The following is a 23,948-nucleotide window of genomic DNA, read 5'->3' as shown; positions in this document are numbered from 1 at the left end:
CCACATTGGGAATTGTAACCACATCTGGAGCACTTGTAATCCCGATTTGGTCATCTGAAAACGTGTTCATCTGGATCAGAGGTGATCAATCCAATTTTGCTTTAAAAAACGACACTAAAGTAAAATGGATTACCTGATCCTGGATAGTCTAGTAGAAATAACAGGCTGATGTCTGATATCTTCTGTAAATTGGCATATTAATCACATTAATCACTGTAAACATACAGCATTTGGAGAACATATTACACATTTTACCCTTTCACTGCTTTGGTGAACTTAAACTATAAGGTACCTTATTGTTCCTAAGCAGTCAATAATGAAGGATAAAAATGAACTCCAGCCTCTTTGTATGATACAAGACCTAATTTCAGTTGATTTTACAATAATACTGTACATCCCAAACAAATTTATCACAGAATTAAGATTGAATGTTTAAACTCATTAATGTGATTAAAACTATATAACTCATTCTTTGTGTTCATTAAATAAATCAATCAAGACAAGATGTTGTTTCTCTTTTATTTCTCATAATTACATGAACTATCAGAACACAATATAATACACTTAAGTAATGTGTGTGCACTAACTTGGATAGGTTAAATGCAGAGGACAAATTCCAAGTATGGGTTACCATACTTGACTTTCACTTTCACCTATTTAGCACACAACCTATCCTGACAGAGAAATAAACTACAACAACGATTTTATTTACATTTTAAGAGTTGTTGACTGGTGAAGCTTCAGCTTAAAGGAGAACTCCGGCGCAAAATGAACCTTTGGTCTAATTACACATTGTTACCTAGTCAACCGTTATCTGAGATTTGTTTTCATGATTATCGAATGTAAATAGTTTTATCTCTAAAAACAGTTTAGCCTATAAAGCTAGTATAACGCTAGTATATTGGGCATAGATCAATGACAAATAAAAATCGCTTGTTAATACCACTAACAAGGCTCAAAATAGCCCCACACTAACACGGTAGCATAATGAGGGTCCCTACCTTCAAACCGAAGCATTGAGAACTTTGTCAGTGTCCAGACAGTTTAATAAGAAGATATTTTAAACATACAGTCAACTTTGCGTATACAGGCAGGAGCCATCTTTGAAATACAGCCTTTACCAGTCGATCTACGAACGCCGATCCAAGTGCGCTGGTGAGATGTGAACGAGCTATAAGTTGTGATAAGGTGAGCGCGAACAGCAGGCTTGGATCGGCGTTAGATCAACTGGTAAAGGCTGTATTTCAAAGATGGCTCCTGCCTGTATACGCGAAGTTGACTGTATGTATTAAACATCTTCTTATTAAACTGTCTGGACACTGACAAAGTTCTCAATGCTTCGGTTTGAAGGTAGGGACCCTCATTATGCTACCGTGTTAGTGTGGGGCTATTTTGAGCCTTGTTAGTGGTATTAACAAGCGATTTTTATTTGTCATTGATCTATGCCCAATATACTAGCGTTATACTAGCTTTATAGGCTAAACTGTTTTTAGAGATAAAACTATTTACATTCGATAATCATGAAAACAAATCTCAGATAACGGTTGACTAGGTAACAATGTGTAATTAGACCAAAGGTTCATTTTGCGCCGGAGTTCTCCTTTAAGTCTTTATCATTTTTCCAAGCTTTTCACCAAATTGACAAAATGTAGATGATATTGTGCATTTAGGACAAACTCCATATCTATCTTTTATCTCTCACTATTTACTTGAATGTATTTGACAAAAACAAATGTTTCTCACTTGCAACATAATTTCATATGAATGTGAAGGCTTGATAAATGTTTAAAACTTTTCCCACACCGAGTACATTCGTACGGCTTCTCTCCAGTATGGAGTCGCTCATGTGATTTCAGGTGTGCAGACTGAGTGAAACTCTTCTCACAAGATGAGCACTTGTAAGGTTTTTCTCCAGTATGAATTCTTTGGTGCTGTTTCAGATTGTCAGCTTTAGTAAAACTCTTCCCACAGTCACAACACACATGATCTCTCACTTCATTGTGTATTTTCTGGTGCTGTTTGAAACTGTTAAGCCGTGAAAAACTCTTTCCACAGAGAGAACACACATAAGGCTTCTCATCAGAATGAACTTTCAGGTGTTGTTTTAGATGTGATGGTGAAATGAACTTTTTACCACACTGATCACAGTTAAATGGCTTTTCTCCAGAGTGAACGCGGAGATGATGATATCTGAGATCAGTTTTACATCTGAAACTCTTCCCACACTGAGTACAGTAGTACGGCTTCTCTCCAGTATGGAGTCGCTCATGTGATTTCAGGTTTTCAGAACGAGTGAAACTCTTCTCGCAATATGAGCACTTGTAATGTCGTTCTGCAGTATGAATTCTTTGGTGATTTTTTAAATGGGCAGATGTAGTAAAGCTCTCCCCACACTCAAAGCACACATGATCTCTCACTTCATTATGTGTTTTTTGGTGCAGTTTAAAATGACGCATTCTTGAAAAACTCTTTCCACAGAAGAAACACACATAAGGCTTCTCATCTGAATGAACATTTAGGTGTTGTTTTAGATTCGATGATGAATTAAAATCTTTACCACACTGATCACAGTTAAATGGTTTTTCTCCAGTGTGAATGCGCAGATGATACTTGAGACCTGATTCACCAGCAAAACTCTTTCCACACTGAGTGCATGGATACGGTTTCTCTCCAGTGTGAATTCTCAAGTGTGTCTTAAGGTTTCCTTTTTGACTGAAACTCTTTCCACACTGAAAGCAGGTGTGCAGCTTATTAGTTTTTGTTCTTTGAGTTTTGATGCTATACTTTTCCTCCTCTGCTTCATTCGGTTCATGTTTTTGCAGTTTCATCTCCATCCAGTCTAAAATGAAAATATTATGTGGTTTAAATAAGTTCAAGTGAACTATGATTTAACAGAAGAAAGCAACAGAGTATCAAGTATCAGATCTTTGATGTGTCAAAGTTTAGTTCAGTCTTTTTCTTGTTAATCTGTTTAAAATGTGGTTGACAAAAGCTATTCAAGATTATAATCATACACTGAACAAAATTATAAAACGCAACACTTTTGTTTTTGCCCCCATTTTTCATGAGCTGAACTCAAAGATCTAAGACTTTTTCTATGTACACAATAGGCCTATTTCTCTTAAATACTGTTCACAAATCTGTCTAAATCTGTGTTAGTGAGCACTTTTCCTTTGCCGAGATAATCCATCCACCTCACAGGTGTGGTATATCAAGATGCTGATTAGACAGCATGATTATTGCACAGGTGTGCCTTAGGCTGGCCACAATAAAGGGCCACTCTAAAATGTGCAGTTTTACAGTATTGGGGGGGGGGGGGGGGGGGAGGCCGGGGAGGTCCTGCAGATAGTCAGTATCTGCTGTGACCACCATTTGCCTCACGCAGTGCAACATCTCCTTCGCATAGAGTTGATCAGGTTGTTGATTGTGGCCTGTGGAATGTTGGTCCACTCCTCTTCAATGGCTCTGCGAAGTTGCTGGATATTGGCAGGACCTGAAATAGCTGTCGTATAAGCCGATCCAGAGCATCCCAAACATGCTCAATGGGTGACGTGTCCGGAGAGTATGCTGGCCATGGAAGAACTGGGATGTTTTCAGCTTCCAGGAATTGTGTACAGATCCTTTCAACATGGGGCCATACATTATCATGCTGCAACATGAGGTGATGGTCGTGGATGAATGGCACAACAATGGGCCTCAGGATCTTGTCACGTCTCGCCATAACCCCACCGCCACCATGGGCCACTCGATCCACAATGTTGACATCAGCAAACCGCTCACCCACACGACGCCATACAACATGTCTGCCATCTGCCCTGTACAGTGAAAACCGGAATTCACCCGTGAAGAGAACAGCTCTCCAAAGTGCCAGACGCCATCGAATGTAAGCATTTGCCCACTCAACGAACTGCAGTCAGGTAGAGACCCCGATGAGGACGACGAGCATGCAGATGAGCTTCCCTGAGACAGTTTCTGACAGTTTGTGCAGAAATTCTTTGGTTATGCAAACCGATTGTTGCAGCAGCTGTCCGGATGGCTGGTCTCAGACGATCTTGGAGGAGAAGATGCTGGATGTGGAGGTCCAGGGCTGGTCTGGTTACACGTGGTCTGCGGTTGTGAGGCCGGTTAGATGTACTGCCAAATTATCTGAAACACCTTTGGAGAAGACTTATGGTAGAGAAATGAACATTCAATTCACGGGCAACAGCTCTGGCGGAGATTCCTGCAGTCAACATGCCCATTGCACACTCCCTCAAAACTTGCGACATCTGTGGCATCGTGCTGTGTGATAAAACTGCACATTTTAGAGTGGCCTTTTATTGTGGCCAGCCTAAGGCACACCTGTGCAATAATCATGCCGTCTAATCAGCATATTGATATAACCACACCTGTGAGGTGGATGGATTATCTCGGCAAATGAGAAGTGCTCACTAACACAGATTTAGACAGATTTGAGAACAATATTTGAGAGAAATAGGCCTTGTGCACATAAAAAAAGTCTTAGATCTTTGAGTACAGCTTATGAAAAACGGGGGCAAAAACAAAAGTGTTGCGTTTATAATTTTGTTCAGTGTAGATTCATTTTCTATATCTCTATTTTGCTCATTATTTCACAGCGACCAAATCTGTTGAACTGAAGCTTTGATACCTTAATGTTTCTCAGCAGTCAACAATGAAGAATCAAGAATGGACACCAACCTATTTGTTCCTCAATATCTTCATGTTTTATTCTGGATGGTTCTGGATCACTCATGTCTTCAATCTCCACTTTAATAAACTCCATCTTTACTTTAACAGTCACACAGATTTCAGCTGCTACTCCTGGAGTTTGTTCTTCTCTTGTAGGATGATGTGAATATTCCCAGTATTTATTGGTGAATTTTTGTGGGAGGGGCTTCACTGCAGGTGTGAAATGTGATCAGTGTGTGATACTGATGCCCACAGGACCAGATCTGGAAAAATCAGAGATAAGTTACTGAATTTATACTGGATTACTTTAACAGAAAACATATGGTGCCTTTAATTTAGTCCAATTATAGAGCATTTTGATGGTTACATATTAGTAGTGTATAAAACAGCTCTAGGTCATTTTTATGTAACCCAGAATATTATAATGATGAAACAGGGCAGAGGTTCAATTGTTCAATTAATATCTAAACTAATCCAAAATCTTACGAGACAACATAAATCCACTTAAACAATAGAGACTGAATAGAGAGGGGGTGGTGGGTATAAGCAACAATTCTTCTAAAAAATGTTTATTCATTAAAAAAGTTCTGATATTAGAACAAAACATGTTTAGGTAGCAAAGTTGTTTTGAAACACTGCAAATGTCTATAGTAACATCCTAAACTGTAAAATGACGATGACATATGCTTTAAACAACTTTACAGTTCAAATAATACCAGTTTTGTTAAAACAAAAAGTGTTATTAAGACTACACGAGACTACACAACTTCACATTTGAGACTAGTGCTGCACAATTAATCATATCGCAATCGTAATCGCGATGTCAAACCTACGCGATTATATAGCGCAAAATGCCGCGATTTTTTATGAAATAAACAAATTAGGGCTATTAACGCAGCATCTCTTCTTTTTTGTCATCCTTTGACTAGTGTTGCATGATCCCGCTCTTATTCGTGCAAATGCCTTTAATTGAGACTAAATAATTACTGTATGTAAAGTTGATTTATGATTTATGCAAAAACAGCAGACAGACTGAAAGAAAATGAAAATTCACTCTCTGACAGAAGGTGGCGCTTGTGGAAAAGCAGAAATACAGTGGTTACTCCTGAACACAAGCAGCGCTGCGCTTATAAACACTAGGCTACTTTTTCAGGCATTACTGAGGAAAAATAAAAAGATCCCATTGAAACTTTCTGAAGACAATAATTTCCATTCAGATATACATTTAACCCTCTGGGGACCAAGGTGTTTTTGGGGTCCTTGAGATGTTTTGACATGCTCTGACATTTGTGCTTTTTTCAGTTGCTTATAAACATTTTAATGGCACAGGTGAAATTACACTCTATTTAGCACAAACAGGACTACCATAATGTGTGAGCAACATGTATGTACATGTTTGTATTTTTGAGAGAATATTGTTTATGCGTGGTTATTGAAAAAACTAAAAAATAAAGTTTTTGAAATAAGGACACAAAAAACATACTAAATATGAGTCCACAAGACTTTTGACTAATATACGTTGTCGCCTAGGGTTTTTGCTTCAAAATGATCTGAAAATCATCCTTCCTAATCATTCACATAAAACAATAGATTGTTTTAAATTGTGAAAAAAAAATTTCTGTTTGCCAAGGCAATATGCGGATGGGCGGAACGGCCCAACCCCTATCATGAATAATTAAGTGGTTCTTAGACAGTGACCCTGCATAATAATGAGCCTTTCATTCAGGGGTGTCACACAAGAAAGAATGTAAGGACAATATATATAAATATATATATATATATATATATATATATATATATATATATATTGTCATTGCATTCTTTCTTGTATATATATATAGCCTACATGTATATATATATATATATATATATATATATATATATATATATATATATATATATACACACACACACACACACACACATATATATATATATATAAAACAATCAAAATATAAATGAAAGCCAAAAGCACATTTTTAGTCATACCTGGAAACAAATCCTGGTCAAATGCTATATGGGCCAGTCTACAGAATTGGTTCAAAGTTACAGTTGGAAACATCTTGAAAAGAAAATAGTCTTTTCCCATAAATGTCTTATAAAGAATTATTTTTTAAAGTAGATCAATACAATAAAAATAAACCAGTCGCATTTCAAAGTCGCTCGCGAAATGACCGCCAGGTGGCGCAAAGGGACATTTATCAAAACGTAAGTGGGGCTAATGTCAATTAACAGTAAGGATGAAATTCTACAAGTTATGGTAATTTACAAATAAGCCTACAACAAACATTTATTTTTAAACAAATATTTTTAAATATGCAACATGCACGTTTAAACAACAAACAATACAATCTGAACCAGCGCTTCCTGTATTGAGACATGCAGCGCGTTTCAGTTACGATCCTGGTTCCAGTGGCCTAAATACATTCACGGCTTTTTAAAATGTCACAAAGCGTTTTGAGATGGTTTTGAATGAAATATTGAAGTTTATAATTAGGGTATTTTGGCACACCACGCCGAGTGGCTATCCATTATTCTAAAATCTGGCTTTATTCTGGCATGTTGAATTAGAGTTTGACAAACGCGGCGGCGCGTTCATTTGGATTTATTTTTCTCATAACAGCTAAAAGAACTTACTGCGTAATTGTTGGTCATAGAGATAAGATATCATCTTTTAAAACTGTAAAAGGTCTACTTTTATTCATGTAGGCTAAAGTAGGCCTACACTCACAGGCTAACGACAAAACGTTTTCTCGCTCATGTGAGAAACAAACGTTTGGGCATTTCTCAGTGAGAAAATTCATAGCCGAGCGGTAGAACTTACAGTTCGATCATCAAGATGACACGGGTTCAAATCCCGATCAAACATGGTCTACTGTAAATTTTATATTTATTAATGCAGAGAGATTTTTTTAGCTCTAAAACTCTGTTACACCATACAGTTTTTTGCTTATATTTATAAAATAAAATTACCATGCATTTCCATTTTACACTAAGGAACAATAGTATCCAACAGAACGACGTTGCATCTGTACCAATCGTGCGAGGCTACCAATCGTAATTTCAAAAGCAGTTCTGTAAAAAAAGTAATTTTATAGCCTATATATTATATAATTTTATTTTTTATTAGGCCTATTATTATTATTATTTTGATTCCCTACAACCTAGAGTTTTTAAAAACATGGTTTTAAGTAAAGTGTGATTTGCCAGGGGGGACGGGGATTTCCTTCTGGTCTAAACATCCCTGCTTCTGCTGAATTATTTGAATCCCCACACCCCTCCCTCCACAGTAATCAATGCTATAGGCTACTTCACCAATAGACCATACCAAATATAAAATAGAGATATGCAACAAGCACGTTTAAACAACGACAAACAATAAAATCAAAACCAGCGTTTCAGTTGTTCATTAGTTCAAGTGGCCTTAATCCATGCACGGCTTTTCAAAATTTCACAAAGCGTTTTGAGATTATTTTGAATGAAATATTGAAGTTTATAATTAAGTGTTTTGGCAGACCACGCCGAGTGGCCCTATGCATTTTTCTAAAGTCGGGTTTTATTCGAACTTTTGCTAACGACAAAAGTTTATCTGTCGTCTCTGTCTCCAGGAACTGCGCGTCACAAAAATGAACCGAAAGCCACTTCAGCTCAGTCACTATAAGAAATCGGCTATGTCTAAAGCCTTTAAATGTCTAAATATTCAGGCTAATAAATGTTATCTGATTATGTAATCCATATGAAAACAAGAGGTACAGAGGATGTACTCAAACATGTAGCCTGTAAGCGCTTCCCAATGAGAAAATGACAAGACAAGGGTGAAAATCTCGCTCTAATTAAATGTAGCAGGCTAAATCGCCCTGAATTAAAATGTAAAAACAGATCAAATAATGTATTTGTCGAAATGTTGCGATATTGTTTCATTTAAGTTCATAATTATTCTATACATGTTATTTAATTTAGCAGCATTACCACGAAGCACCGTGTTTCGATATTTATTTGAATAATACAAAAAATAAAAACTTAATTCACAAATTGCATGCCTGGTTGAAAGGATCCAAAGATCCCTGTAGACTTTAATATTGAGTTGAACATTTTGTTCATGACAACAAATTGACATGCGTTTTTTCAGATTATATTTAGTTTTGCTTGGAAAAAGCTGTCCCAAACCAGTTTTATTTCATCAATTATTGAAATAATGAAATATTTAGTAATAAACTTTTATGACAGAAATATCACTAGGCTACATGTAACTTAAATCATTTAATTCCTTCATTATCAACACTGTCTAGAATAGCGATTTAAGTGTGAATTGCGACTTCTCTTTGTGTTAAATCAGCCTCAGACTCCGATAGCCGGTGGGGGGTTGGAGGGACAGTTCAGTGCTGTATCGTGCGCGCAGGACAATAGGCCTAGGTGTTAATGTTCCTCTTTCATATGGAGAGCGAGGGAGACTAAATAAACTTGTTAAAACGAGATTCAGCGCGAGAGAGGCAAAGAAAAACGCATGTTTTAATTTAATTATGTTGCTTTGGACAATTTTCGTTTTGTAGGCCTACTGTTTTAATTGTTTAATATAGCTGTCATTTCTTTGGCAATACAAATTTAAAATGTCGCAAGAATAAGATTAGCCTAGTGTTTCTTATTTTGCATCGCAAAAGAAATAAACTCTAAACCCGATGCAACCCTGTTTTAAATAATAAAAAAAACTGTCCCGACACTTTATTTAAACCTTGAAATGTTCGAACTTGGTTTCAAACTTAAGTAATTTTAGTGTTCTTTTACATTACACAATAATTTAGCAGACTAAAGACGAGCTTCTTCATTTTCATTTTCTGATGCAATCGGCTGACAATCTTCCTTCAATCAGTTTTTGTCGTTTGTGCAGCGGCTGCGGTTCTACAGGAATGTAGCAAATTTATGTTGTAATGATAATTAAACAAAACTCTTGACTTTAAATAAGTAAACAGTTATAAACAGTTAGCTATTTAAGCATCAAGAAGGTAAAAAATAAACGCTGTTGGCCAACATCGGTTAACAACATATATGCTACATTGAGATTCGATCTCGGGTCGTTTGAAGCTCCTCGAAGCTCGTGTTGTTGCGTTAACCACTGAGCTATCGTCTGTACGTCTGTAAATGTTTTTATTGCAATGTTTTATGTTTTCATTATTTATTCAATTTCATTTCAGTAGCCAAATTTCAGTATTGTGATTATGAATTATTTTAACTACGTTTCACTTGTTGAATTCATCTGCTGCCAGCTTTCAATCGCTCTGAATGAGCCGCGGTACGGCGGCAGATTACGCATTAGAAAGAATAAACGAACACTTTTCAGAGTCTATGATTGTAGCGCCTCTTAGCGGTAAAAAGCAGAAAATACACCCCACATTTTACCGCCGCGGTGGAACGGCTGATGTGGGCGTTGTCATGGCTTGCCTCAACATTTGCGTTTGAATAGCGCGCGTCCTCCGTGGGCGTGTCAGATTAACGCGTAATGAAGTGTAATGAGCTGGGGAAAAAAATTCTGACAGCACTCTCTTTTCATACAGATTACATAAAATGAGAATATTTGTTTTTTATATATAATTACTTCATATATAATTATATACAATTACTTATATATAATTATATATAATTACTTCATTGAAAAGAAGAGAATTCAAGCTTCATAAAGAAAAATCTCTCGTGCCTGTATGACAAGTATTTGCAGAGTTAGAGTTAATTTTTCGGACGTGTTTCAGAATGGACTGCACTGACAGAGAGAAGGCAAAACTCGCATCATGTTTATTTTTCTTTATTTGACAAAAAGCACAAAACTTTGTTTTTATTGTGAGTATACAGAAAAATAATAGACAATTAAAAGGATCGATTGATGTATAACACTTATATGTACGATCAAAATCAACAGAGTATTTTAAGTCTATTTTTCTGCTATGTGAAAAAAAAAACGGCAAAACGCGCCGGCGCGTTTCTGGTCCCCAGAGGGTTAAATAAAACCTCCTCAGATCTGAACTTAACACATGAATGGCCTATTTCAATGTCAGAAAAATAGGGCTTCACGATTCATCGAAATGAAAACGCACGCGATCTGGCAAAGGCTGTGATTATTTTATGTGCAGCTTGTCAGTGAAGTACGGCTCTGAGATCAGTAGTAAATGCTGCTCGATCTGAAAGCCAGAGGGCGTCTCACGCAGAAACTCGCAGAAGAACGATAACGCACGTCATTTCAGGAAATCCCAAAGGGCATCATACTATCTGTAGCTGAATAAACAGAACATTTAAATGCTTTAATTGATTTTAGGGATGCAGCGATTACCGGATTTCACAATTAACCGCGCTTTAAAACGTCACGGTTAATTAATCGTAAAGACTATGCTACACCGAGTGTTCTGCACGGAACGGAACTTTTGCAACTAACACAAAACGAAAACAAAGTTACACCAGCGGTGCACCAGCTTAAAGTGCCGTGCTCGTCAACCACTATGGCAGAGGGACTAAGCAGCGACGCTCTATTTCCACTGGAAAAACGCCTTAAGGGCCTGTTCACAGATCGCGTCTTTTGCGCGCTCAAGTTCATTTCAAATGTAGGCGCGCGGTATGCGCGCTCATAATCCAAGCGCGTCCGCGCTGCATCGAGATAAAAACATCTCAACTTTTCAGAATGCCGCAAGCGTACCGTAGGTCAAGTGACAAGAACCAACAGAGCAACGACAGACGCCTCCGGAGCGCAACCGCCCTAGCGCTTTGGAAAAAGGAGAACGCAGCGTGCAACTTTCAGCTTTCAGTGCAACGTAAAAAAAAAAACAACAACAAAAAAACAGCGGAATGTTTTGGTTACGCAAGTCTGTGGAAAACAGAATGTGACATGCTCTCAATAGTTTCAGTCAGTGATCATTTAACTTAATATCCTATTGCTTTCTCCTGTCTGTGTTGAGTAAATGTTAGGCTTTGTAGTTTTAATATGCCCGGTGTAAAACACTAACTAACATAAGATCAGGGCCGTGTAGACTTCTAGGACTACCAATTAACTGCATTTCAGTTATTAATAACACTTCATGAGAGATGTTCTCAGTTTCTTTCTATATTTTTTACTTAAACTTCAAACAAACAAACCAAAATAATGAGATTATAATAGGCTAGATGATTTTCTAAAGGCACATGTAAAATTTGGATTAATAATTAAAAAAGTATTAAAATAAGTACAATAATATTGGTGGATAACATTTGGACTATATTTGTTTTCTTTTAAAAGAAATACATAGGCCTAGTTAATATTTAGCTTGCATTTAATTCAATAGAGCCAAATACTTGTTTATTCTTATTTTCATTGGGATTTATTATCCCTTTATAGTATTATTTATGTTTTTATGTCAAATACCAACAAGATATTGTTTTCATGTTTTCAAGTTTTCTACCTCGGGTTGAAAATAAATTTAGATCAAACTAAACACTTAATAATTTTGTGATCTATTTCAATCAAAGAGCCCTGCAGCCTTTGACTTAATTTGTTATTTTTAAAAGAAAAATGCTGGATGTTTACAAAGCACTTCTCTTTAATTCCAAAGGAAGAGATTGATTATTGTTTTTCATTTTCTAATTTTGTACTGTGTTGTGGCAGCAATAAATAACACATTAAAATCTAGTGTTGAGTGTTCATGTGACATTATACATTAGTAGTGTTGTGAAATTGATGCATAATAATCGTGATAATCGTTAAATCGTGATTATTTCTCAGACAATAATCGCACTTACAAAATCTGTAATCGTTGCATCAATAATTGATTTATTCAATGTTGTCTTTTGTTGGACAAGAGGTTCAAATGCATCATCAGGTTTGGACAGATGTTTGACACGTCTTGCTTTTTCAAATGCACGTTATAAGTGACTCAAACTCACAGTGCTTTCAGATGGAGAAACATTTACTGCTGATCAAAGAGCTATACATCAATGACAAGCTGCACAAAAAAAGAAAATCTTAGCCTTTGTGATATCATAATCGCAATGCAGGTGTGGTTTCTATAGCCTTGAATAGTATTTTTAGTGTACATTAACTAGGGGGCAATTAGTGAGAAAAATATTAAAAACACACATCAATAACTGATTATCACAAAGTGACGACAATCCTGTAGACTGACATTAATGACACGGTTGATGACCTAAATAAAGATAGTTTGCGGTTTGGTATTCAGATTTCGTTTGGGTATAAAGTCGTAGACATACAAATAATATCGCATTTCATTCTTCATCATTTGTGAATTCAGGTGACGTGGTCCTCCAGTCTGTTTCTTTTTTTCATATTGACTAATTATTAATATATGAATCTTGATGTTATAATAGGTAGTAGGCCTATAGCTCCAAAAGTTGGACACTTGAACTGAAACCTGTGTGAACTTGACCTGCTTAATTTGTGAATTGTTTTTACAGTAAAGCACTTGTTCATAAATACCTTGGTAAGTCCACTAGTAGATGTTTCACGTCAGTTAACCTTTCAATGCCTAACTTCACGGCTCTGATTTGTGAAAATTTTCACAGTGCAGTTCATTGGTTGGTTAACCCTTTCCTGAGTTCTTCACTAAAAGTTAAATAAAGACTAAAGGAAGGGTTAACTAACCAGCTAACCATTGTGAAATATTTCACAAATCAGAATTGACAAGTTATGGACTCAGCGAAAGATTAACTGACCAAAACTGCATTGTGAAAGATTTCACAAATCTGGGGTGCGTTTCCCGAAAGATTGGAAGATTCAGGACATTTTTTTACATCTCCGATTGTATTTATCTGAAAGAAGAATGTCATATACACCTAGGATGACTTAAGGGTGAGTAAATCATCTGGTAATTTTCATTTTTGGGTGAACTATACCTTTAAGATCTTACAAATCAGAATGGTTAAAGGGATACTTCACACAAAAATGAAAATTACCACATTATTTACTCACCCTCAAGTCATCCTAGGTGTATATGACTTTCTTCTTTCAGACGAATACAATCGGAGTTGTAAAAAAAAGCTTTATAATGGCAGTGATCAGCTGTATATTTTTTGAAGTCCATCAAAGTGCATCCATCCGTGATAAAAGTTCTCGAGGGGGTAAAACGGCTCTGGCTGGGTTAATAAAGGCATCCTGAAGTGAAGCATTCGTATAATAAAAATATCCAAATATAAAACTTTATAGACTAAAATAACTAGCTTCTGGCAAATATACGCAGTACGTCGCATTACTCGCATAAGTTGGACTTAGACTTAAGTCGAATCCGTCTGTTCGTTTGGCCGTAAGCTGGTTATTTTACTTTATAAAGTTTTAAAAATGAATATTTTTCTTACACAAACGCATCGCTTCACTTCATAAGGCCTTTATTAACCCCCCAGAGCCGTGTGGAGCACTTTTATCATGGTTATACACTTTTATGGACTTCAAAACAGAAACAGACATTCACTGCCATTATAAAGCTTGGAAGAGCCAGGACATTTTTTAATATAACTCCGATTGTATTCGTCTGAAAGAAGAAAGTCATATACACCTAGGATGTAGCCTGACTTCGTCATACTCATATTCTAGTCAGAATGTGAGTCTGATACTGCTCCATAGGGCTTTGATTAAGAGGCGTGTCTTAACCGAACCAGGAAAAAAAAAAACTCAATTGAAAACTGCACTCAATTGGATAGACCTACAACCAATCAGAGCAACGCATTAAGTCAACTACTTTGCATAGCACAGTTGTCAACTACAGAACTCAAATGCACGCACGCTGGAAGAAGTAAAATAACGAGTGTTGCTTCTTTTACTTGCTCCTCTATGAGTGCGACCAAAGGAGAAACCACAACGACCACAGGGTTTTCATTGCGTCCCTTCTTAGCGACCATCGGAGCCAGCTGATAAATTAAACTTTTGCCGAATCCCGTAGGAAGGACGGCAAACACATCTTTCCGATCGACAAATGCCTTGATTGCAGTTTTCTGTTCGTCTATTAAAATGAATGCGCTGTTGATTTCTTTTACAACAGACGCGATAGCGGAATCTAGGCTATACATCTCAGTTCTCCAGCGGCAGTCATCTCTGAGGGAAACCAGTTAAGCGTTCTTTGATAACGTGAGGATTACGTCCCTGCAGATAATCTGTCCATCATCGTATAAAGCCCGCCCTGGCAATTTGATTGGCCCGAACATTTTTTGACTGATCATAATTACTCCTCAATGGATCGAGTCCAGACCGAACTTCCCGACCAAAAAATGTTGTGGGCGGGGTTCGGGCTGGCATCCAGGCTACCTAGGATGACTTGAGGCTGACTAAATCATGGGCTAATTTTAATGTTTGGGTGAACTAACCCTTTAACTTGACTTTGGTGCTGCAAGGATATTGTACAACGCCAGGATAACCGTCCTTCTCATCTGAGCTCCAGTCTAACAGCGCTCGTCACTGTCAACATATTTGAGATGGGCTTATTGTTCACAGAAGCTGCAGTGCGGAGCATAAATTCCAGCGCATCGCTTCAGTTAACATAAAGTGCAAGATAAACTCAACATTAAATATTTGTCAGCTGTTTTACAATAGAATTGTTAAACGACCAACAGTAATAATCTGGCCTAAACCATGTCCTTGATATTGACTGAAAATGTCCTTTTTCTTTATTCCAACAATGTTTATTCCATGTTGCCCAACGCAACATTTACAAAAAGGTCCCATTTGTTAACATTAGTCAAATCTTTAGTTAAAGTGTAAATTGCAGGTTAACCACCACAACCAATTCATGTGTAAATTAAAGTGCTCAATGTGTATATGTAAAAATTTCTGTCTTAAAATGCGTTAAAATAACATTTATTGGGGTTTCTTCAAAGGTAGCATGTTTTTTACGTAACTGGGTGATGACGTCATAAAAGGGAGCGCGGGCGGTAATGCACTCACTCTGTGTGTGCCTGTTGAGGGAGAATAAAACGATTCGCGGGACTCCCGCAAACTAGAAATATCTATGAATAAAACATAAAAACGAATACATTTTTATTCATCTGTTGCAGAAAAGCAATAAGAACAACTAAAACAAAATAGAAACGGTTTACAGGCAGAGTTTCTATTGCTAACATGTCTGCAGCGTTGAGCGATGTAGCCAATCACAGACATATGTGTTGATTTCTTGAACGCAATAATGGCCAATCAGAAGCATTTACGATGGACTTCCCTCACCGCTCAAAACGGACTTTTTGTTCAGTGCTGTATTCTGTATGCTGGCAAATCCTCGAATTATAACAAACATAGTGTATATATTATGAAAGCTTCATTGATAATAACAGAGATGTGTGAGATCGCGATGAACTGATGTCAGCTTTTTAGGAATTATTATGGGAGCGCACTTTGCGCGCAGTCATGCCAGACCATGCACGCAGTAGCCCGCTTGCTTTTATGTTATAACAGTGATCAGGAGCATGTATGCTGATGTGTATGGTGGCGACACGTAGGCTAACTTGAAAGTATTTGGAGGTACAGAAAAAAAGTCTTTTTGCGGGTGGGAGCGGGACAAAACATAAATCAGCGGGAGAAAGTAATATAGAAAGTAGTTGAGAACGTCAGTTATAACGACCCACGTATTAAAAAACAGTCGGGTTTAAACCGGGCTCATAATTACAGTTAATGTGTCGGGCAGGGCCGGGCCGGGCTCGGACACAGCGGGCTCGGGTAGGGTCTTGCTTGATTTTTTTGGGCCCGATCTAAGCTCTACCTCGGGTAAGTTATGCTAACACTTACAGGCACGAATCAGCCGTTTGTCCTTGGGGAACTCATAGCTGCCAACTCTCACGCATTGGCCGTGAGACACCCGCATTTGATTGGTTTCACACGCTCACACGCCACACTCCCGATTTCTCACGCTGAAGTGTCAACCCGGGCGGTCAAATGCCTGGAAGATGAGTTTATCTATATATCTACCTGTTGAGCCACTCGTGATCGACTAGTTATACCGCAAATTCGTTAAAAATCTCCCGTTATCTAGAGCGAGCGTGCATGCGAGACAGAGATTGTGCTCCAAACCGCGTAGAGCGAGCGAGAGACCTTGCGCGAGCGAGACCCCCCCCCCGTCAACAAATCTCACTCGTCTCTACCCCCCCCCCCCCCCCCCGTCAACAAATCTCACGCCGAGCAAAACTCAAAAGTTGGCAGGTATGGGAACTTGTGGAGCCTCTCCCCCGTTTTTGATGTATTCGTACATCCCGCACAAACACAATAGTTAACCATTTTTGCTAGCTAGGTCTCCAATATAACGTAACTCCAGGCCTGGAGCATAGACAGTAAAAGCTTGGAGTACCTTTTATGACGTCACGCCCAGCTAGTGGAAGGGAACGGCGTGCTTAAAACCACTGTAAAACGCACCAAATTTTCATATTATATTCAGCATTTAGGTATAAAAAAACATAAAAAAAAACAATGGTGGGCGGTTCTTATCTTTATGTTTAGTAAGCACATTGCATTATCTTCGTGAAAAATTTTACCTGCAATTTACACTTTAACATGAACAATACGCCTACTTATAAAGAATTTGTTAATCTTAGTTGATGTTAATTTCAACATTTACTGATGCTTTGTTAAAATCAAAAGTTGTATCTGTTAATGTTATTTAATCGACCTGAGCTAAGATGAACTTAGTTAATTATTATTAATTATTGTTATCAAAGAATAATAACTATGCCTACTGTAAAAAAAAAAAACGTAGGCCTATTGCTCTTGTAAATGTTAGTTAATACATTAACAAACAATAACTAATCGAATCTTATGGTTAAGTGTTACCAAAATGTCATTATAGATTCATGAATTCTGATACTTCGCCATTTTCAAAACAATAGCATTAAACAGTCTCTTCTGTATCCAGTTTGAGGATCATTAATCGCAACATTTAACATGATTCTTATGTTTAAGTATTTGTTATCAGGCTGTGCTTAATACAAAACATAGGCTATACTACTGACATGGTTTTAAAGCTTTTGTTATTTAATTGTTTTGGCCTTCAAGAGTCTTAAAACAGCCCTGTGTGTAAGAATTTTATAATAAAGGTCCTGAATGTTAAAATAACAAATTATGCACAGAGGACCAATGAAGGGGTTTGTCCTATTCTACATCGTGAAATGAGATAATGTTGAGATGTGCATGCTGCGAATTACTAGTTCGCGTTTTTGGTGTATAATTGTATTGTTCTTCACTCTTCTGCTTTCAAAATGTTTATTAACGTTAAATAAAATGAGACGACAAGTTTGCGGTTCTCTGTCGTTATTGAACGAACACTCCTGCTAGTCCGCTTTGCAACATGATTCAGTAATCACAGCGCTACATACCTGCTATGCTGGAGACTTTTTACCACATATGCATCGAGAAGTTGTTTAATAATTCCTGTAGAAAATAGCAAGTAGCTTTTCTATCCGTGACAACAAAGTAGACTACAGTTGTTAGCAGTTAGCACTAGCATTATCAACAAGACGCGTATGGGCGGGGCTCTGGTGTGGGGGAGAGCTGAGTAAATTCAGTCTCATGGACACAACAGCAGATTCGACTATTGGAGAAGTATTCATATATTATTGAGTACAGATACAATTCACAGATTTGGAATGTATTCTTTGTAAATAAATTCTTAAATGAAAAAAAGATGAAAGTTTACTTTTCTGAAAAATATGTACCTATTTTTGTTTATTTTAATAGACAAAGATTACCACCAAATGTGGCCTTTGTTGTTAATCTTTGTTTGATTATGGGGAAATACCATATACATAAACAAAAATGGGCTAAAGGAAAACCTAACTTCAGATAAATATGAAAAATTACATTGAGTTACTATTTAGGTTTAAAAATATTAAAGCAAAACGCATTAGGTATCATCTGAAGCTTTTATGCTATTTATGTGATGATCTCATGCCTGTTTTTTTTCTGTGTATATGATTTTTTTTTTCCTTTTACTTGTATTATTATTTTATAAATTACACTGTATATTTTCTTTCCCTATTTTTTGTAGTCTATGTTTGGATAATATTTTTACACTATATGTTGGATTATTGTCATGTTTATTATTATATGTGGCTGGCATTCAATAATAAGAATTGTTATTTAATTTTTTTAAAGCAGGTACAATTCAGATATCTGAAAATATCACCGGGACTAGTCGAAACTGAATTAGAAACGTCTCTAATTTCTTCTGTGCATGTGTCTTAAAATAGTATTTAGACTAGCCAAAACGCATTTAGAGATATCTTGAATCGTTTTCATGAAGAAACACGTTAAATTCAATGTTGGACTAGACTTGAAGGAAATGCGGTAACACTTTACTTGAAGGGGTGTGCATAAGACTGACATGACACCTTCATAATCATGACATGACACATGTCATGAATATGAAGGAGGTCTTCTGCATGTTTATGACAAGAGTCATTTGCTCAATTCTGACATTTCTAATGCAAATATGACATTGAGATGTCTTTGTTATGACACCTTGACAATACATAATAACCTGTCAGTGTCTTCTTGGTAATGACAACTTGACATTACTAAGACAACACAACCTGTCATAAACATGTCATAAACACGACATAGCAGATTAATTATCAAACTTAAGAAACTACTTAGCTATATGGGTTAACATTAGATTAAACTGTCATGTGGTTGGTTTTGACATTAGCTGTCATGAGGCCATTATAACATTTTAATGACAAATTCAATTTGTACCACTGTAGTTGAGGTCAAGAAAAATATTCATGACAGTTATAATGGCCTCATGACAGCCAATGTCAAAATCACATTTGGTAATGACAGTTTAATGTAATGTTAACCCATAAAGCTAAGTGGTTTCTTAAGTTTGATAATTAATTTGCAATGTCATGCTTATGACATATTTATGACAATTTATGTTGTCTTGGTAATGTCAAGTTGTCATTACCAAGACACTGACAGGTTATGATGTATTGGTTTATGTCAAGGTATCATAACAAAGACATCTCAAACAATGTCATATTTGCATTAAAAATTTCATAATTGAGCGAATGACAGTTGACATAAACATGCATAAGACCTCCTTCATATTCATGACATGTGTCATGATTATGAAGGTGTCATGTCAGTCTTATGCACACCCCTTCAAGTAAAGTGTTACCGGAAATGCCAGGTAGATATTTTATTTATTATTGTTGCAAAAAAATGCAGAGTTGACATATTTATAAAACACAAAATAACAACAATGCACCTTTTGTCAAAAGAATACAGAGAAAAAATAACAATGATTGGCTAGTGAGAAAAAAGACATGGATGCCTAAATTATAAAGAAGAGGAAAAGCGAGGTTCAATAATGGTTTGCTTTTAGTGAGTCAGCTATTTAACAATAAATGATGTGCATTGTGCCCTAACCTGATTTACTTGCTTAATTAATTACTTTTAAGGTAATGGAAACATCACAAAAAGCTTGAACATGTTCTTTGCAAAATGTAGATGTATATAAAAACTGTAGAATCCGCCACAAAAATGGGTCTTCACACAGAGAATCCCATCAATTATTTCAATCAGATTTTGTATCTTTTCACCATGGAGGGGAGCCTCATTCCAGTCGTAAGAACGGCCCTTATCACATGATCCAAGTTAGCCATTACGCTTTTTCCAAGCCACAGACCTTCGTATCTCCCAATAATAAGACCATCTCTACTAGAAACTTCCAGGGAGCGATATTTTTTTTCCCAGGATGGTTGGGGAAGGTACCGCCTTTTCCGCCTCAGATTGGCTAGAAGGGCTCTCCTCCGATTGGTTATTTGATTTGGGTTTGTGTGTGTGTGTGTGTGTGTGTGTGTGATGGGTAGGTTTAGGGGTCGGGTTAGTGTGTGTGTGTGTGTGTGTGTGATAGGTTTAGATGGTGTGTGTGTGTATATGTGTAACTTCTCATCTGAAGAGATGACGGTTCACGGCCAAATCAAATAACCAATCGGAGGAGAGCCCTTCTAGCCAATCAGAGGCGAAAAAGGCGGTACCTTCCTCTACCATCCCGAGAAAAAAAATATCGCTTCCAGGCTGGTGTTGAAGAAACTGGAGTGAAACCCTCCAGGACTGAGATTGGACACACCTGATCTAAATGATATTGTGCTTTTCGGACAAACTGCATTTTTTTTTATTTGACACAATTTACTTGTGAGATATTTGATATGAAAACGAATGTTTCTCACTTGCAACATTTTTTCATATGATTGTGAAGGCTTGATGAACATTTGAAACTCTTCTCACACTGAGTACAGCAGTACGGCTTCTCTCCAGTATGAACTCGCTCGTGTGATTTCAGGTGCTCAAATCGAGTGAGACTCTTGTCACAATATGAGCACTTGTAAGGTTTTTCTCCAGTATGAATTCTTCTGTGATTTTTCAGATTGTCAGCTCTAGTAAAGCTCTTCCCACAGTCACAACACACATGATCTCTCACTTCATTATGTGTTTTCTGGTGCAATTTAAAATAATAAAGACTTGAAAAAATCGTTCCACAGAGAGAACACAAGTGAGGCTTCTCGTCTGAATGAACAGTTAAGTGTTTTTTTAGATGTGATGATGAAACAAATTTTCTACCACACGGATCACAGTTAAATGGCTTTTCTCCAGAGTGAACGAACAGATGATTCCTGAGACCTTTGGGACATTTGAAACTCTTCTCACACTGAGTACAGTAGTACGGCTTCTCTCCAGTATGAACTCGCTCATGTTCTTTCAGGGATTTTGAGTGAGTGAAACTCTGGTCACAATATGAGCACTTGTAAGGTTTTTCTCCAGTATGAATTATTTGGTGCTCTTTCAGATAGCCAGTTGTAATAAAGCTCTTCCCACACTCACAACACACATGATCTCTCACTTCATTATGTGTTTTCTGGTGCAGTTTAAAATGATCCAGCCTTGAATAACTCTTTCCACAGAGAGAACACACATAAGGCTTCTCATCTGAATGAACTTTCAGGTGTTTTTTTAGATTTGATGATGAATTAAAATCTTTACCACACTGATCACAGTTAAATGGTTTCTCTCCAGAGTGAATGCGTAGATGATGTTTAAGACCGGATCCACAAGCAAAACTCTTTCCACACTGAGTGCATGGATACGGTTTCTCTCCAGTGTGAATTCTCATGTGTTTGTTAAGGTGTCCTTTGCGACCAAAGCTCTTTCCACACTGAGGGCAGGTGTAAAGCTCATTAGCTTTGATGCTCTGCTGTTCCTCCTCTGCTTCATTCAGTTCATGTTTTTGCGGTTTCATCTCCATCCAGTCTAAAATAAAAATATGATGTTGTCAAAATAAGTTTAAGTGAACTCTGATTTAACGACTACAGCCCCATTGACTCCCTGTGCCAATGCATTGATGAAGTCAACGGTTGGATGTGCCAAAACTTTCTTCAGTTAAACAAAGGCAAAACTGAAGTCATTGCGTTTGGCAACAAAGAGGAAGTTCTCAAGGTGAATGCATACCTTGACGCTAGGGGTCTAACAACTAAAAATCAAGTCAGGAAACTTGGTGTGTCTCTAGAGTCAGACCTTAGTTTCAGTAGTCATGTCAAAGCAATAACTAAATCAGCATACTATCATCTGAAAAATATTGCAAGAATTAGATGCTTTGTTTCCAATCAAGACTTAGAGAAACTTGTGCATGCTTTTATCACCAGCAGGGTGGATTATTGTAATGGACTCCTCACTGGCCTTCCTAAAAAGACCATAAGACAGTTGCAGCTCATACAGAAGGCTGCCGCCAGGATCCTGAGCAGGACCAGAAAATATGAACACATCACACACCAGTCCTCAGGTCTTTACACTGGCTCCCAGTTACATTTAGGATTGATTTTAAAGTATTATTACTGGTATATAAATCATTCAATGGGCTAGGACCTCAATATATTGCAGATATGCTCACTGAATATAAACCTAACAGATCACTCAGATCATTAGGATCACATCAGCTAGAAATACCAAGGGTTCGCTCTAAGCATGGAGAGTCTGCTTTTAGCTATTATGCCAGCCGCAGCTGGAACCAGCTTCCAGAGGAGATCAGATGTGCTCCTACAGTAGTCACATTCAAATCCAGACTCAAAACACATCTGTTTAGCTATGCATTTACTGAATGAGCACTGTGCCACTGTTCGTCCGACTGTTTTTACTGTACTGGTTTTGTCTTTGTTTGTTTTCTAATTTCTAATTTATTTATTTTTATAATCTCTGGAAGAGATTTTGAAGGAGAGCGGGAGAGTCTTCACTCCGATGAGGCGAGTGAAGGAGTAAGTTATACTGCTGTATAAGAAGTCGCTGAGAGCGTCGTTAAGGGTAACGGCAGCAGAAGCGTGCTCTGGGCATTACTGGTGTAGCACCACCCCAGCAGAGCACGTCCCTGGGCTAGAGGTCCAGTGGCACCGTAAACCGGCTCAATCTCTTCCATCTCAGATAGGGGTGGACCAGTACTACTTTATTTGATTTTTTATTCTAAACTGTTTTAATTATTCTTATTTGTTTTGATTATTTTAAATTCTTCTATGTAAAGCACTTTGAATTGCCATTGTGTATGAAATGTGCTATATAAATAAACTTGAAGAAGAAGAAGAAGAACAGAAGAAAGCAACAGAGTATCAAGTATCAGATCTTTGATCTGCCAAAGGTTAGTTCTGTCATTTTCTTGTTAATCCATTTAAAATGTGGTTGACAAAAGCTATACAAGATTAGGATCATTAAGATGCATTTTCTGTATCTCTATTTTGCAAATCTGCTGAACTGAAACTTTGTTACCTTAAAGGGTTAGTTCACCCCAAAATGAAAATTCTGTCAGTAATTACTCTCCCTCATGTTTTTCAACCCCGTAAGACTTTCGTTCATTTTCGGAACACAAATTAAGATATTTTTGATTAAATCTGAGAGCTGGATCACTCCTCCATAGGCTTATAAGGGATTGAAACTTTATATAAATAGTCCAAGTGACCACAGTGGCTTTATTTAACAGTCAACAATGAAGAATCAAGAATGGACACCAACCTATTTGTTCCTCAGTATCTTCATGTTTTATTCTGGATGGTTCTGGATCACTCATGTCTTCAATCTCCTCTTTAATAAACTCCATCTTTAACAGTCACACAGATTTCAGCCGCTACTCCTGGAGTTTGTCCTTCTCTTGTAGGATGATGGGAATATTCCCAGTATTTATTGGTGAATTGTTGTGGGAGGGGCTTCACTGCAGGTGTGAACTGTGATCACTGTGTGATACTGACGCCCACAGGACCAGATCTGGAAAAATCAAAAACAAGTT

General features: G+C 37.3%; 2 protein-coding genes across 3 annotated transcripts in view; both read right to left on the bottom strand.

Annotated features, from left to right (window-relative positions):
* Positions 1-1,608: 1,608 nt before the first annotated feature.
* On the bottom strand, positions 1,609-18,151 carry LOC130101132 (zinc finger protein 501-like). Its single transcript, XM_056266717.1, has 3 exons — positions 18,001-18,151; positions 4,699-4,952; positions 1,609-2,839 (listed from the first exon to the last, which is right to left on the bottom strand). The coding sequence occupies exons 2-3, from the start codon at positions 4,781-4,783 to the stop codon at positions 1,740-1,742; spliced, it is 1,185 nt and encodes a 394-aa protein (XP_056122692.1). The 5' UTR covers positions 4,784-4,952; positions 18,001-18,151; the 3' UTR covers positions 1,609-1,739.
* Positions 18,152-20,796: 2,645 nt separating this feature from the next.
* The window catches only part of LOC130101133 (zinc finger protein 239-like), a 122,734-nt gene continuing 119,582 nt past the window's right edge, over positions 20,797-23,948 (bottom strand). The window contains exons 2-3 of one of the 2 annotated variants that reach the window (XM_056266718.1): positions 23,678-23,926; positions 20,797-21,934 (exon numbers count right to left, since the gene is read on the bottom strand). In XM_056266718.1, coding sequence (XP_056122693.1) covers positions 20,853-21,934; positions 23,678-23,762 — 1,167 coding nt within the window. In that variant the 5' untranslated portion in view covers positions 23,763-23,926 and the 3' untranslated portion in view covers positions 20,797-20,852. The remainder of the gene's footprint in view (positions 21,935-23,677; positions 23,927-23,948) is intronic. The other variant, XM_056266719.1, reaches the window with a different exon arrangement.

Source organism: Rhinichthys klamathensis, unplaced genomic scaffold, assembly GCF_029890125.1.
Source record: "Rhinichthys klamathensis goyatoka isolate OS25496 unplaced genomic scaffold, OSU_Roscu_1.1 h1tg000253l_1, whole genome shotgun sequence".
In the NCBI taxonomy this organism is placed as follows: Eukaryota; Metazoa; Chordata; class Actinopteri; order Cypriniformes; family Leuciscidae; genus Rhinichthys; species Rhinichthys klamathensis.
This window is presented reverse-complemented; position numbering and strand designations above follow the sequence as displayed.

Excerpts from the sequence above, each read along its gene's own strand:
- LOC130101132 (XM_056266717.1), bottom strand. The coding sequence starts at position 4,783 with ATGGAGTTTATTAAAGTGGAGATTGAAGACATGAGTGATCCAGAACCA. Across the intron at positions 2,840-4,698 it reads AGATATTGAGGAACAAATAG|ACTGGATGGAGATGAAACTG; the intron begins GTTGGTGTCCAT and ends TTTTCATTTTAG.